At 30.9% G+C, this 17044-nt stretch overlaps 1 protein-coding gene across 4 annotated transcripts in view; it reads right to left on the bottom strand.

Moving 5' to 3' along the window:
• mRpL4 (mitochondrial ribosomal protein L4) overlaps positions 1 to 17044 on the bottom strand; it is a 137824-nt gene that overhangs the window by 36804 nt on the left and 83976 nt on the right. For all 4 annotated transcript variants that reach the window (XM_035370311.2, XM_035370313.2, XM_035370314.2 and 1 more), the window contains exons 3-6: positions 14131 to 14188; positions 13847 to 14027; positions 7601 to 7652; positions 1381 to 1498 (exon numbers count right to left, since the gene is read on the bottom strand). In XM_035370311.2, coding sequence (XP_035226202.1) covers positions 1381 to 1498; positions 7601 to 7652; positions 13847 to 14027; positions 14131 to 14188 — 409 coding nt within the window. The remainder of the gene's footprint in view (positions 1 to 1380; positions 1499 to 7600; positions 7653 to 13846; positions 14028 to 14130; positions 14189 to 17044) is intronic.

The following is a 17044-nucleotide window of genomic DNA, read 5'->3' on the forward strand; positions in this document are numbered from 1 at the left end:
TATCAAATTACTAATTTATCCAGTTCACCATATTTTCATAGTCATCATTCTCACTATTTACTTAACAATTAGAGACCACAGTACTATCAAAATCTGAAAACCGTCGGAATTTAAATACAGACTTTTTAATTTACAAATACATACTGATAGTTAAAAAATATATGCGATGTACTGCATATCATGAACAAATACACTGAATATCATATATTACATATGATAAGAACACATTAAAATAATTGCTTAAATTTTCATTCACGTACACACTTTTTCAGAGCCACCTAATCACTTGCTTGGTTGTTGGGTTAGATATAGAAAATATAGTACTTTCATAAAAATAGTTGCATTTTTGTAAAGGGCAAGTTGTTTCTTCCACCACACAATAAACATCAGTTACTCTGCCCAACAATAAATAAACTCTTGCACTATTACTAACAATATTCTGAAACCACCAAAACAGTTGTCAGAATGTATGTTTTTCTTTCACTTGCAACTTCTCATATTGCACATCCAAATGCTTTTATCAATACATAGTTTTATTTAATTGCCATTTTTGCATAGTTGAACAAGAGGTAAAAATATTTCTTCCTTGAAAGAAAGATATAGTATCATGCACACTTCACAGTAAATCAAACATTTAAAAAATGTTTTTGAAAAATGAAACTCAGTTAATATCTGGCATACTTGGAGCTCTTTTCACAATGAAGGAATTGAGTAATTATGAATTGTTAACATTTATATGGAAAAAAAAAAAAAAAAAAAATTACACATAGTTTACTCAGAATGCTTCTTATTGGGAGCAAAATATAAATGATCATCCTTGTCGGCCATTTGAAGATGGTGCGAGTTGGCAATTTATCAATAATCTTAATAATGTTTACAAAATGGAGTCATAATAACAAAGAAGTAATCTCTCTTACCATACCCTAATGAATATCAAATAAACGTGAAACTTTTTAATGGTCATTATATATAAGTGGTATAGCAACCCATAGAAAACTTATTCTCTTTTGTATACTAATAAAATTATTTATTACATATGAAGCAAATAACTGATAAATTCATCAAACTAAAAGCTCTTACTAAATTCGACATAAAAATGCTACATCAAGAGAGCATAATTTATTGTTTCAGAGAGTATGAGATGACTGTAATAAAATATAAATATTTTATGTGAATTTAATATAGGGGGAAATATGAATTTTCTAATAAAATATTACATTCTAATAACAGAATATGTTTCAAATTAAACATTAAAGAAAGATATATGATGAGGATACTAACATATATATATATCCAGTTCCTATTGTTACAAATACATTTTATTAAAGTATAAATAACTTTCTAGTGTTTAAGTATTTTAAAAAATGTAAAAATACTTAACTCTGAGAAAAATAGGTGATCGAATGCTTCCGTGTCTAGCTCTGCCAGTTCCTTTCTGAGGCCAAGGCTTACGACCTCCTCCTGGAACTTCTGCCCTGGATAACTCGGTGACATAATCCTAAAAAGTAATTTAAAATTTTAGTCTAACAAAATACTATTACAAAAGGGAAACTTCAAAAAATTATTCTCATGGCTACACTTCTGATATATTAAATATCTAAATAGGTTATTTTAGAAGTCAAACAATAAAAACCAGCATTATATTTACAAATTTTTCAGGACTAGTTTTGATGCCAAAGTGCAAAACGATTTAAAAAATAAATTCGGTGTGTAATTTTAATAAACAGGTATAAATCATAAGCATAAACAATTCTCTCTCTCTCTCTCTCTATATATATATATATAAGAACCAGGATAATGCAAGAAGATAAGGCTAAGTAATAATAAACTACCATAACTTTCGGTAGATAAGCCATCCTGGCATAATCGCAGCACACCAGATAATTGACTAAAAAAATTATCAATAAAAAGTTTATCAGGTAAGCCACAGTGCCATATATGCCACAATAAAGCATTCTAAAAATGGCACTTAATATTCATTTATTCAGTAATTCCTTTCCATATTGGTGTAGTCATGATTGAGAACATCCTGTAACATATTCAACATAACTGTAGATAATTAAACAGAATTTTATAATCAAAATAAACTACATTCATTTATACAAAATCCATCTCATCAACGTAAGAATTAAATAAACTTAACAAATGACGATCAAGGTCACATTAAAATTCCGCTTTATAAATCACTCCTTTCAACATCGCAACCTTCATTTTCATATTTTTCCGATCATTTCTATTTTAATGAAAGCTAATGATCATATCAGCTCAGACTGACTGCCATGCTTTATCGATCCGCAAGATAACTTCCTCAGACAAAACTTTTCTCATCCATCTGGAATTTGTAAAGGAACTGAGTCTGCTGCTCAACTATTCTTTCCACTGCTTTCGTAGTTCATACCAGAAAATTCTATTGATGGTGAGATCCAGTGGCTGTAAATTTTCTTCTATCATTGTGATATCAATGCTAAGTTTTTTTGCTTTGTATTTTACAATATCCACTAAATGGGATCGTATTGAATCCAGTCCAAGAGTTGTGACGAGTTCCCAAGGTTGGAAAAAAGCACCTTTCCTTTTTCAATTAATTTCTCTCAGCCAATAACACATTATTTCTTCATACAGCCATCCTTTTTCATTGGCACAACGTACAGTGACCTGTTTAAAGGAGTTTTCTTTCAGAAATATTTTACTTTTGAAAATTATCAAAGGGATTTAACTTCTCTCGATTAGCAATACAACCCAAAACAAAAGTAAAAGAAGTCTTTTCATTTGCAGTTGTTAATATAGAAATAGTTTTCCATCTGTTGAAGGGCTGTGGAGTCGGAGTTAAGTAGATATTTAGTCGCTAAAAAAACACATCGACACCAACTCCAGTTTTTGTTGAACAGTTTGAATTTGAAATGAAATTAAAGTGAATTGAAAAAAAATATTAATGACAAACTAAGTTAATATTTTTATTTAAGAACTATATACATTAATAAATAGTTATTTTCCATTTTATTGACATATTAGTAAATAAACATAAGGGAGCAGAATGGACATGATATTTGCCATTATTGATTAAACTGATTCATTTAGTTACTAATCTCATTGGAGAATTTAGGTACGCAGCAAGAACTCTCAAAATTGATGCTATTCTTAGAAAGCGAGCAGGAAAAGGAGCAACGAAATGGACATATTTGATGATATAGTGGTTGTTAGGATTAAAACTTTTTCAGAAGATGTAAATAACCCTACTATTTCACTAACAGAAAGACTGTGGAATAATCTTGCAGAAATGGAAACTCTTCTTTCAATACCATATATAGCCACCAAAAAACTACAATCTGAAGAATTAACAACAGGCAAGACTGGAAGAATGCGATGTTTGTTCTTTCTGAAATGAAGGGTTTCTTGCAGAAGGAATCATTTCTTCAATGAAGAAAAGAGAAACTAGTTTGCTAGACAATAAGATCGTGCTGAGTTCAATATATGTAGATCCAGAACGCCAAATTTTGTTGGATGACAAACAAATTAAAAAAGCAAAGAAAGCCATCTATGAAACTTTCATTAAGAATGAAATTATTCTCAGTGGTAGTGTATTTAATTATGGCAAAGCACACTAGGGCTATCTGCCTATCTGCCTAAGGGGAGGGATGCCTTTGTGGAGGACTTTCTAAGGGAAACTGGCTCGTATACATGTTACACATGGGGAAAACCATGAAAACACCCATGCAGCCAGCCCGTTCGCGGGATTCACACCTAGGACCGAACTACCAGCGTTCAGCGACTTTACTGCTCGGCCGTTGGTGGGCCAAATTATTCTCAGAATAACTGGAGTATTCAAATCAGAACAGTCAAACTGTAGATATTGTAACTGAGTCTCTATCATCCTCTTCCACTGATGAATTAGATTTTGAGAAATATTTGGATAATATTGAAAAGGCTAAGGCAAAGCGAATTAAAATAAATAACCACGAGTCTTTAGATATAAAAATGAAAAAATACAAACAAGATTTATACATGGTCTTTGAAGAAATAGATAAATATGAATGCTCTTGCAAGACACCTCTTTTAGAACTTATAAAAATCTATCCTGAAAAGTTAAAGGAAGTAGCCCTAACGGTAAAAGCTCTTTTCCCTACTCAAGTCAGTGTGGAAATTCTCAATTCTGAAGTTTATCAAATCGGATCTATTGTGCTCTAACAAAGAAGATCTTGCTGAAGTTTTACTGTTTCTTAGAAATTACTAATGCCAGTCTTTTCATTTCATAATAAATGCTAATTAATATAAAAAATTTGCTATGCATCAATTTTTTTTCTGCAGCATCTATTACTTCTTTTACATTAAAAAAATAAGCTGTACCCATGTGTATATGTTTACATATATATGAAGGAGCCGAAGTCATTAAAATTCCAGGAGTCGGTCATTTTCCCTACCATCTCCACAGCCCTGGTTGAATGAACAATTCCACTAAGAGGACAGTCAAAAGTAAAAGGCACATCATCCATATTAATTATCTGCCCTCTATTCAAATTTTGCTCTTCTTAGATGTATGTTTTGGGAGAAGCTTCTGTCCAGCTCCCCCCTTCTCTCTTTCCATGACTGATAATGTCTTTCATTTCATAAGCCTTTTCATGGACCTGAAACAACGAAAACCTCCAACAAAATTTTTAATGTTCAGTTTGTTGACGAATTATTTTTGCTTGAAGGCAAATTGTAACTGTTGACTAAATTGTCTTTCAATATAGGGGCAAATTGTAACTGTTGACTAAATTGTCTTCCAATATAGGGCAGGCTATGATATCAGTCTGATAAGATCTTTTGTTCTTAGGCATTTTCTCTAATTCTTATTCGGACTTCCACCGCCGAATGCATTTTCCGACTACTTGAAATTCTCTAGACACACAGCTCAATTTCTAATCTCAGTGGTTTTCTTCATTGCCAAAAGCTAAAAAGAAGTTGTATAACTTTTCTTCAAGTAGTTCAAGTATAACTTTAAAAATTCAACATGCACAAGCGATAAAGTAAGCACTGTAACAAGTAAACAATAAGCAAGACACAAAGCAGCGAGACATGTGTAAGAATGAAGATGGAACTTGGCAAAATAACAGTAACTGCAGCATTAAAAACAAGATGATCATCAGAAAATGCGGATAAAACCATGGGATTCAGTAGAATACATACATTACAATGTCTTTACACCGAACACACCCTACCATAGTGAATTTGAAAGTCTGAACACAAGTTTGAACTTGTTGCACAGCCTTAGCACAACCTGACAGTGTGTATAAAGCTAAAATGTTGTAGCAAATTCGACATTAAGTGTACGGTTTGTGAATAACTTATGATGTAAACTAGCAAAGTTCTAAATACTGAGAAAAATAAAATTCCTTCAGGTACGCCACCCTGGAAGATATGCAGACCTAAATTTTCAACTTTCAACACATATAAGCTGTGGTTTATCTACCTGAAATTATAGTAACTGGCTTGAGATACAATCAAACAATATTTCTTTCAACACTTAAATAACTCTCTTAACTACTCGATCTCAATCTAACTGCAAAATAATATTGATATATTGGAAAGATGAATTTGAGATTATATGCCTTTACTAGTATCTGTAGATGTTCTCTAATAATGATAAAAATATCTTTCCCTAATTTGTAATAGAGCTAATTCTGTTTTTTTTTTTTTTTTACACATATGTTTGGGAAATTGGATGGCAACACCACCTCCTTATTTTGAACATTTCACTAAATTATTATCAAGATACCTAGCTGCTATAAATTCAACAAAAGGAGGACCAAAGCTTAAGTACATTCATACCTTTGCTTTTGCAGTGATATTCAGATAGTGCAGATCATTTTTTGAAAGGTTGCTATCGCTTAAAATTCACTTAGATTCTTTTTATTGAAACTAATGCTAAATAATGGCTACTTGTGCTAATTATTAAAAGCATATCATTAAACCTAATCATATCTCCTTATATATACTTTAAAAAATACTTAATGATATAAGATTAACACTTCATAATTCTTACTGTACTAATCACATCTTATAATAAAATTTCAAATTCCTATCTTACACATGCATTTTAGCACATAAAAGGTAAATAAAAGTTTTCTAGAATCACACAGAAAGATTTCAATATAAAATTTGTATACTCTACTCCCGAATATCAGTTTGATCAGATTTGTGACTGAGTCATGTTAAAGAAGTAGACCATGTCACCACTCAACATTTTACCTGGACTGCCTCTTTGATTTAATGGAAGCAATGGCTTTGCATTGATCACATTGCTGTTTTGAGACACTTCTTTTACTTCCACTTATTTATTTATGTATAAGTAAGTGATAGTGCTGATGTGATTAAAGGCTACAAATAATGGTATCATAAAAGCACGTATTACAGTCCCAGTTCCTTGGTGGGTTGAATTGCATCCTCATGAATAAGCTTATTTAATCTATCCTTATTAAATTTAATAAGAAAATACACAACATTTTTAACAGAAAACTCCATGCTCCAAACTTAAAATATAAAAACTAATTCATTGTAATTTTTTTCAGCAGTGATACTTTTTTCAAACCGAGCTCAATTATTTTGCATAGATTTTGCTACTTTAGAACTCTGACTAAAAGCAAATGAAAAAACGGAATAATAAGTGTTCATTTTTATCAACTTAGCACTTTATTGGCATATGCTTGACTAAGAGGAATTGTAAATCATATTCCAAGAACAATGAACATACATTACACAGAAAAATAAAGCTACAGAAAATCATATAATAGTAATATATATTGTTATGAATTTTGTGCATAAATAATTTTAGTGAAATTATATGTGAAATTGTAGTTTTTTTTTTTGTACAATGTAACATGAAATACTTGAAAGAGATAAAGCTCTGCAGGAAAAATAAGATTACAAGGGCAAGTTTATTTAACACTGAGTAAATGGCTATCTCACTAAACTGATAAGATATCACCAAGTTGGCATTTTTGGTGACTAAATTTAGTTGCCAAACTTGGCGACCATTTGGGTTTGCTCTATGTATAACTATAATTGGTATTGCAATTGAATAACTATAATTGATATTATAATTGAATAACTGTAATTGATCCCCATATGTAACTATAACTGTATCTGGCCTTCATATGCCTTCCAGTAATTTTGAGAAATGGTAGGAACTAAGGATTTCTTAGAAATCATGGAAAACTATATAAAACTGGACACCACATCAGTTCTAAGTTCAGAGTCAATAATGAAGTATTCAGATATCTACATATGAGCTTCCTCTTTAGATGTACTTTGCATTGCACAGTGTTTAACATTCTTAGTAGAAGTGTAATTACTGATTGTGCTCTGTGATACTGAAAACAGCTAGAACTGTAAAGTGTTCCCTTTGGTAAAATAAAATTTTATCAAGCTAGCATTGGATATGTCTGCATTCCATTTATTACAAGCTCGTATGCATATAACAATATGTATATTTACATGTTACTTTAAATTACACAGGAAAAAATTAAATGGATTTATTTGATGTACATTATTGCATCTAATTGAGATTTATACAATTTTTTATACTAATTATGCAAACATTAATATGCTTTATAAAAATACTTACAACAAAACGATACTTTTGTTGCCAGCGATAGTTATGGAAAATTATATCTAACCTAAAATTGAATAGCAAAGAAAAAATAAACATCGTAGCAAAGCAATGCATTACACACTTCAGAATATAAAAATTATATATCTTAAAAATTTTTCTAGTATAAAATTTTTTGGTACTATTCTGTTTTGAGGACCATAAAAAATCGCCAAACTATTGTTGATGCAAGTGCTGCCAAAAATAATTGTGGCAACCCTAACGCAAGAAAGGAAGTATAATAGTAAATAACTATCTAAAGATTATTGGTTTACTTTATATGAAAGGTTAATTTAATAGAATGCTTTTTTTTTATTATTATTTATATAAAAAATGTTAAACATAACTGAATGGAAGCATAAGAGTAAATAACTATTTCAGATCATTATTATAATTTATATAAAAAAAGGCTAAACATAATGGATTCCTGCATCGCTATTTCACTACCGAGTTATCACTAAAGTATCATTTCATCTCGTTGGTTGTTCAAACATAATTTTCTATAATGAATGATGCCTTTTCTTCGAAAAAATTCGATTGCAGACTTTTCGTCATGGGCAATTCCCAAATTATTAAATCCATAGGATATCAAAAAAGGATTTAAAAATTAAACTAGTATTTCAATTGCATCTTATATAGAACTATCTAAACTTACACTATGTGAAATCAGCATGTACGCTAGATTTGGGGCGCTGTTAAATGGGCACTTTTGTGCATACATTTTCGCTGCAATTTTTTACAGTCCTCAAAACAGAATAGTACCAATTTTTCTTTTTTCTCCCTCTCCTAAAAAAAATGCCAAACTGCATTACATATTATTAGACATTACCAATGAGATATTGTCTACAGTAAAATTTATATGCAAAATTACAAAATCAAGAATAATCTTAAATATGCCATAATAAATCATTTTAAAAACAAATAAAGCTACCTCTTCATCCAGGAAAAAACATGTATAAGAAAGAAAATTATGTAAAAAACTGTATTAAATATATGAATTAAAATTCATGTTTCATCATATATATATAGATTCATACTGGTATTAATTATGTTACATGATGTGTAATGATTGGTAACCAATCATACATTAATGATAACTCTTGTTTAGTTCTAATCCCACATTAGATTTTTAGGAACAATATGCAAATACCTTTAACATGTTAACACTCCAGTATTTTTCTTACAGGTTGCTTTTTATATTCATATAAAACAGACAGGCGAGTAGATAAAAGTATCTCTTTTAAAATATTGTTTTATTTAATATGCATAAAAAAGCTAAATATTTTTCATGAATATTCAATGGTTTCTCTTGATGCATGTACTGATAAACAAAGAATATTTAATGTTTTTTTAATGCATTTAACCTTTTAGAAACTAAAATTAATATCATGTAAAATATTGAAAAATTTGCTTTAGAATGTATGTTTTTTGCATTATTAAACTATCTCTGTTCTAAATCTGCATTCAACTCAACTACCTTCAATGACAATCTTTAAAATATATGTAAGAGACAATACAGGGAAAATGAAAAATAGAAAAAAGAAAAAAAAAAAAAAAAAAAAAAAGAACAGTTCTAAAAAGTGTGCAGATTGTTATTTAAAAAATATATATACATATGCAAAAGAAAAAACTAGAAGAAAAGAGACTTAATGAAGATTATATGGCTGGTTTATGGTTAAACTAATGTTTCCAAATGCATTATACTAGACTTATACTATAATTAAACTTAATGTATTATTCTTACAATTTATTTTATCAGTTAGTAATTAATACAATTGTAATTAGTAATTAACTGTTAATTTTTACAATGCCAACAATATATTCGAGCACTGCACAGAAGCAGTCTGCAGAACCTGAAGTGACAGTTCAGTACTTATAAATTCAATCCTTTCTGATTATTCGAACTCCCACGAAATTAGCCAATTCATTGACAACTTTGTGAAATGGTGTAAAATGCTCGCTAGCTATCTTTACAATTCATGGATATCCTTCTGTTTATAACTAATATTAAAAAGAAGAATTTTTAATGAGAAAAATGGTAAAAGAAAAATAGGTATTTTTCCGTTTCGCCGGCGCAAATCTCGCCAAGCATTCTTTATTGGCGAAAACACACAGTATACACATAAAAAAATGTTAACAAATGTTAGTTCTAAGAATTTATTATTTTGAAGGCATAATAATGTTTTAATAGTGTTTAAAATTTTGTAAAAGACAATAAATTTGTAAAAAGACATTTAAGAATTTACTATGCTTTCATGGTTCAACATCCTGATTCACTGGTTTCTATCCCTAGACCCCAAGTGATCTCATCTCACGTTAACTACGCTACAAAAATATAATTCTCTATGTTAATTTCAAGTTAAATCTTAGTTCGGAATACAAGTTTAAATGCAAGAATTATTTCAATTCGTACAAATAGCTTACTCAGAAATTATGCAAAACCACAGTGCTTTACTTTGCTAGTGAATTCTCATTAGAATTGATGAACTTAACCCTCGACTTTGCCTTTTCTATATTTTCACCTTCGGGTGAGTGGTTTGATTGCATCCTAATTGACTTAATTACCGCAAATGGTATTAGGGAATAAAATTCAACTATCCGGGTAAAAATTCCATGTATGTATGCCAGTATTGAAAGAAACAATCTGATAAGAAATGGCTGCTACTTGTTTTGAAAATGAGGCGTAAAAGGTTACCAGCGAGGATATTGCGTTTGGCATCAGTTGTACCATTATTGGAGACTTTAGCACCTGCGCTGGCAAAACGGAAAAGTACCGAAAAATATCTTTATGACCAACATTTATATTTTTACAGCTATGTGCAGTGGCGGCTCGTGGCTAAAGTTAATGGGGGTGCTGTTACAAAATAATTTAACCTTTGTTTTAAAATTGTCTGAAAGGAAACAAACATGTATAAAAAGAAAATTTATTTTTAAACTTCGTGAAATCTTACAAGAAAAAAATTTAAAATTTCTTAACGACTTAACCAATATTGTTACAGTTCAATCTTTGTCTAATCACTTAAAAATGAAATCCATTCTTCTTGTTTTAATTTGAATGAAAAGATCAATAATTTTCTCCTTGATCTCTGGATGACAACTAAGGAAATTTTTCTTCATTGAAAGCAATGCAAGTGCATTTAGTCTTTCCAAATTCCTAGTGCTTCTAAGAAAAGTTTTCATTCTTTTCAATGTTGAAAAGCAGCGTTCTGCCTCTGATGTAGTCATGGGAACTCTCAAGAGAATTTTCATCAGTTTCGTAATTTCACTAAGAACATCATCTAGATTATTTTCGAAGATAAAGTTCAATAGCTCAATTAATTTGCAGTATTCATGGATATCAGACCTACAATAGAATACTTTTAGTTCAGTTTCAAGTTTTTCTTTGTCAATCATTGGATAAGTTTCAGTGGTCAGTACTATTTCTTCTGTAGAATGTTCATTCCTAAAACTAGTGAAGCATTTCTTGTTTAACAATTTAGCAGCTGCTAAGTGTTTATTGGAAGAATATCTGTGCATTATATCAATACATAGTATAAAGTCACATATTTTCTTAGCTTCTGGAATCAGTGTCTTTGAAAAATTCTCGCAGTACTTTGAGTTTCTTAATTCTAAAATAGCAGTTTTGAAATTTGTTATATATTTGTTAACTTTAAACATGAGGTTAACTTTAAACACGAGTTATATATTATTTCAACATGAGGCATCTGATAAAAAAGCTCTAACCAAAACTTGAAATTATCATCATTTAGATATTTTTAAATTCCTGTTGCAATAGGAGCAGTTGTTTCATTTCTTGTTGTTGTTCTGTATTTGATATTGATTGAATTTCAATAAGGCAATTTTTTAAAGGTTGCAAATTTTCATGAACTCTGTTTATGGTCCGTATGATGAAGTTCCACCTTGTGGAGGAATACCACAAGCGCGGTATTCCTCTAGAAGTAAAGAGAGTAAAAAGAAATCGCGTTCCCATCAACATGCCAGAATTTCGGCACTGCAAAAGCGACAGTGCTCTTCTCTCTGCCCGGCTTGCATGCCGCTTTCTGTCTGCACATGCGCAGAACAGCCAAACACTACGTCGCTGGAACTGTGAAGCACGCAGTTCCAAACAGACTTTTGTACCTTTTTCACAAAGTGGTGGATGGCTACTGACATTAAGCTTAAGGATTATGTATTGTAAAAGTATAAAGAAAGAATTAAAGACTAAAGGGCACACTGTATTAAATATTAAAAATAATAATAAGTGGAAATAGGGGGTGCTGCAGTTCCACAGTGCTTATTATGAGTCGCCACTGGCTATGTGGGTATTGTTCATTACAATGATGGTTAAATGTAAAATGTGCAAAGTTAAATGAACTCAAACATGCATGTGGCAAATGTATATGTGGATTGGCTATTGTCACAAGCAGGGCTGTGGAGTCAGTAGGGAAAATAACTGATTCTGACTCCTGGAAATTTAATGACTCTGACTCCCTCATATATATATATACATATAAACATATACACATGGGTTACAGCTTATTTTTTTAATATAAAATAAGTAATAGATGCTACAGAAAAAAAAATTGATGGCATAGCAAATTATTTATATTAATTAGCATTTATTATGAAATAGAAAAACTGGCATTAGTTATTTCTAAGAAACAGTATAGCTTCAGCAAGATCTTCTTTGTTGGAGGCCCATAGATCCGATTTGATAAACTTCAGAGCTGAGAAGTCTTTCCACACTAACTTTAGTAGGAGGAAGAGCTGTTACTGTTAGGGCTACTTCTTTTAACTTTTCAGGATAGATTTTTATAAGTTCTAAAAGAGGTATCTTGGAAGTGCAATCATATTTCTCTATTTCTCAAAGCCATGTAGAAATCTTGTTTGTATTTTTTCATTTTCATATCTAAAGGCTCTTGGCTCTTTATTTTCATTCACTTTGCCTTAGCCTTTTCACTATTATCCAAAAATATTTCTTAAAATCTAATTCATCACTAAAAGAAGATGATAGAAACTCAATTGCAATGTCTGCAATTTGGCTGTCCTGATTTGAATTCTCCAATTGTTCTAAGAATAATTTCATTCTTAATGAAAGTTCATAAATGACTTTCTTTGCCTTTTTAATTTGTTCGTTATCCAAGAAAATTCGGTGTTTCAGATCTACATATATTGAACCCAGCAAGATCTCATTGTCTAGCAAACTAGTTTCTCTTTTCTTTATTGAAGAAATGATTCCTTCTGCAATAAACCTTCCATTTCAGAAAGAACAAACATCCCATTCTTCCATTCTCGCCTCCTGTCAATTCTTCAGGCTGCAGCTTTTTGTGGCTATATACAGTGTAGAAAGAAGACTTTCCAATTCTGCAAGATCATTTCACAGTCTTTCTGTTAGGGAAACATTAGGATTATCTACTAAAAAAGGTTATAATTTTAAAAACTCTTTATCATCAAATATGTACTTCCTTATCACGTTGTTTGATCAATAATTGCTCCTTTTCCTGCTCGCTTCCTATGAATGGCATCAATTTTAGGAGTTCTTGCTGCTTACCTAAATTTTGAGATTTGCAACTAAATGAATCAGTCTAATTGCCAATGGCAAATATCACATCCATCCTTATATTTATTTGTGAATATGTCAGTAAAATAGAAAATAACTATTTATTAATGTATATAGTCCATAAATAAAAATAATAACTCAGCTTGTCATTAATTTTTTTCAATTCATTTTAATTTCATTTCAAATTCAAACTGTCCCACAAAAACTGGAGTCGGAGTCGACCTGTTTTTAGCGACTCCAGCTCCGACTGCTTTTACCCCAAAATCTCCCCGACTCCGACTCCACAGCCCTGGTCACAAGTATATTGAAAAATAAGATAAAAACAGGGCAGGTCTACCAAGTATTAAAAGTGAGAGGATGCCTAAAATCAGAAAGCAGCAAAAATGCTAAATTTATTATGCATCATACAACACTTCTGTAAATATTAGGTCCTTATTTAGCAAAAAAATATAATTTCAACAATTAAAAATAACTAGTGTTTTTGGCAATGAAATGCAAATAATTTGGCAGTTAAGAGGTTACAAAATAAAAATTCAAATAAATTTCTCACTATTAAAACAAAACTAAAAGACAAAACATAGAAAAATGTGCACCAGATTTGAATTCAGATCTGAGAAAAACACAAAATTCTTAGTGCCTAAAATATTTCATACAAATGCATGAAAAGGAATTTTAAAGCCTACCTAGGCATCACTCCAAAAACTGATGGGTGTAAATCTATGATTCCCAACAATTCTTCTTCCACAGTATCTAAGTTACATACCCAAGCTTCTCGAGGCTTCACATATTTTGATGGATATGGAAGAGGGCGTGACGTTATTATTGGTAACTGAGGTTTTGTAACTGGATAATTGTCTGTATGTTCTGAAATCACAACATAGATTTAAAATTAAAAATAGAAATTTGTTCATTTATTTTACTTCTGTAATAAAAATAACTAATACAATAAAAAAAATATTTCCTTTACCTGTTACTGGTTTCTCAATATCCACAGCAAAGAAACGCATTGGAAGAAATAATGAATTCTAAATGTTTAAATTGAACAAGCAATTAGTAAAGATTTTATAAACAAAATATTTTAATTATATTTACAGTGAATAATTAAAATTTTGAAATTATTAGTATATTTAAAAATGCCTATTTAAGAAATAATGGGAAGAAACATCATAGAAATTTCAGACCAAGATATCCAATAATTTGAAATGTTATTAAAATGAGCCTAATGAATTGAGGTCTTCAAAATAGTTTCATTTTCGTGTGAAACAAGAGTTGTGCCCACTGAAAAGCTATATAAAGCTACTTGTTTTATAATATGAATTCAAAATATATTAAAATGAGGAAATTTTTTTTTCATAATCAATTAATATATTTTCTTTTAAAATACAATATACACAGAACATTTCATACACAAAATTCTTTTATAATACAATAAACACAGAACACGTAATTGTAATTCGTTAAAATTATCGGAAATAGAATCTGCATACTGGTGTTGCCAAATAACTTTAAAAAAAATAAGAGTAAAAAATATCCTCCAATGTTCAACCATACGTATTTCCTTTGTACAAACAGGTCACTTAATGGCTACTAAGTAAACCTTCATTTACACACCAGTCAATTAATGCTTTCCCCCCTTTCATTCCAAATCATACAGAAACTTCATATTAATCTTACCACATTCAGCCATTTGGCTATGGAAACCACAAAATAACCAATGCACTTCCTAACCAACATCCAACACACAAACAAGCCCTTACAAATCTTTTCCAATCATTCAAATTCACTGCCATTGTGCAACCCATTACGTCATAATAGGGTTTCCATAACATTCAACCACTCAGGTTACCATAAATGAAATAACAACTAGGCAATAAATAAAACAACTTAGCAATAATCCAAGGGGCATCCTTAAATATAGTCTAACCAAGATGATTCCTCTAGAAGTCCACCTGGATGCCTGTATTGACACCTTCCATAACCACAGCTTCATACCCTCTCCATCCATCAATCCATCCTTTGGGATGAACACGAATATAAATTCCATGTGAAATTGCACATTTAGGCAGCATTTTTAATTTAAAGATTAATAAAAGAATTTGAATCTATCAGCACAACAGGCAACAAGAGCAATATAGTGCATCTTCTTGTTATCAGAAGTCTTTATCATTACTATCTCAGCACCTTTAACATCCATTGTTCTATTTGATGGCTATCAAATAGCAAGAGTACCTCATACGTTTTTCCTATTTGTCCTATCTCAAAACACATCTTTTTTCTCAAGTTATGACATATTTGTGTAATTCTACAATCGTTCTTCCATATTCAAGTGGCAGTTTTTGTGCTATTATAGTGCTGCACATGCACACATCATATCTCTTCATGAATCTCTCGCACCAAAGACATATCTATAGCTAATTTTCTTCCTGCAAATTATTTTCGGTGAAGCAGTAATCCTGTTCTTCCTCTGATTCTTTATCCTGTTCTTAACATGTTCCTCAAGCTCTGGCCATTTTATGAGCATATGAACGTACATCTTTTACTCCTATCTGCAATCACTAAATCCATCTTCGGCTTCCTCCATTCTTGTATCATCTTCTCAGTCAGAGGTGGGCCAAAATGCATTTCAGCTGCTTTATTTGTGTGCTCTGATGTGTAATTCATGACTTGAAGTTTAAATGCAATCAAGTTTAAATGTTCTGTGACAACCTTTTCTCTTTAGATCTCATGACGGTAATTTTAACTTTTTATGAAATACTTAGTTTCTCTGCATATAAGCAGATACGAATCCTAAAGAGAAAGGAACATACTATGTATTGAACAACACCTCTTATACTACTTAAGTCTGACTGCTTGTAGACTCTGAGTTTATTGCAACAGATATACTGATTGCAATAAACTAAGGTGCTTTCATTTTCAGCTAGTAAAACTAGGTGAATCAGAAGAGTCCTTTTATTCTGAAGTGCCAAACACAATGTAAACAAACAAACGTGTGTTTCGTAGACATGGCAGCTCCCATAAATTGCTGCTTGCATTTTAAAAGTTAACAATAAAGAAAAAATATTTCTCTTTTCAAATGGGCTACAGTGAGTGACAGCACAGAAAGGTAGTAAAAGTTAAGATGGTTTTGAAAGCGAAATTGCTTTCGTATCATTCATGCAACTGGGTTGCTATAGCTTATAATGTGTCTTCTTATTGGTGCAGCATGATTTCAAGCGAGAAGTAGTGCTATTTATTTTTATTAATTTACATTTAACGAGCATATTATTAAACAACTTTTGATAATTCTATCCATTTTATAAAAAAAGATGCATTTGAAAGCAGTTCTACATTGGGAAGCACTTCTGCAAAGAACCCGGTAAATGTAAACATTGCCAACTTTGGCGATAATAGTTCAAACCTGGTAACCTAGCAGATTCATCCCATTCACTTGTTCGAAGGTTGCAACCATTCCTCTTGTGTTCATTTTCTTGAATTATCACTATGGTTGTTCGCATTTAGAGATTTATATTAATCTTCTCTTATTTACTATTTTTTCTGATTTTCCACATTATTTTTTCTGAATTTTTTAACAACGAATACATAGAAATATTTTCATATAATTAAAAAGAAGTTTTCGTCGATAGCTGTCGGTTCTCAGCTCGTCAGTTCCGGATCAAAGGAAGAAAATATGGTGGGAGAGGTTAATGCTAATTTGTAACACGGCTGTTCACGTTGTGTTCTTAATTATTAACAGCTGTAAGCACGCAGAACCATGAGGTTTCCAACCCCTAAAATAATTTGCTTTCATAGGCTGCAAAAATGTGCATGAACATTTTAAATAAATAAGAGTTGAACTTTACATTATGGTAACTTGGCGATTTTTGGGCGACCAACTCTCCTAC

Source organism: Stegodyphus dumicola, chromosome 12, assembly GCF_044657685.1.
Source record: "Stegodyphus dumicola isolate Sdum_Otavi_A_Nest chromosome 12, ASM4465768v1".
Lineage (NCBI taxonomy): Eukaryota > Metazoa > Arthropoda > Arachnida > Araneae > Eresidae > Stegodyphus > Stegodyphus dumicola.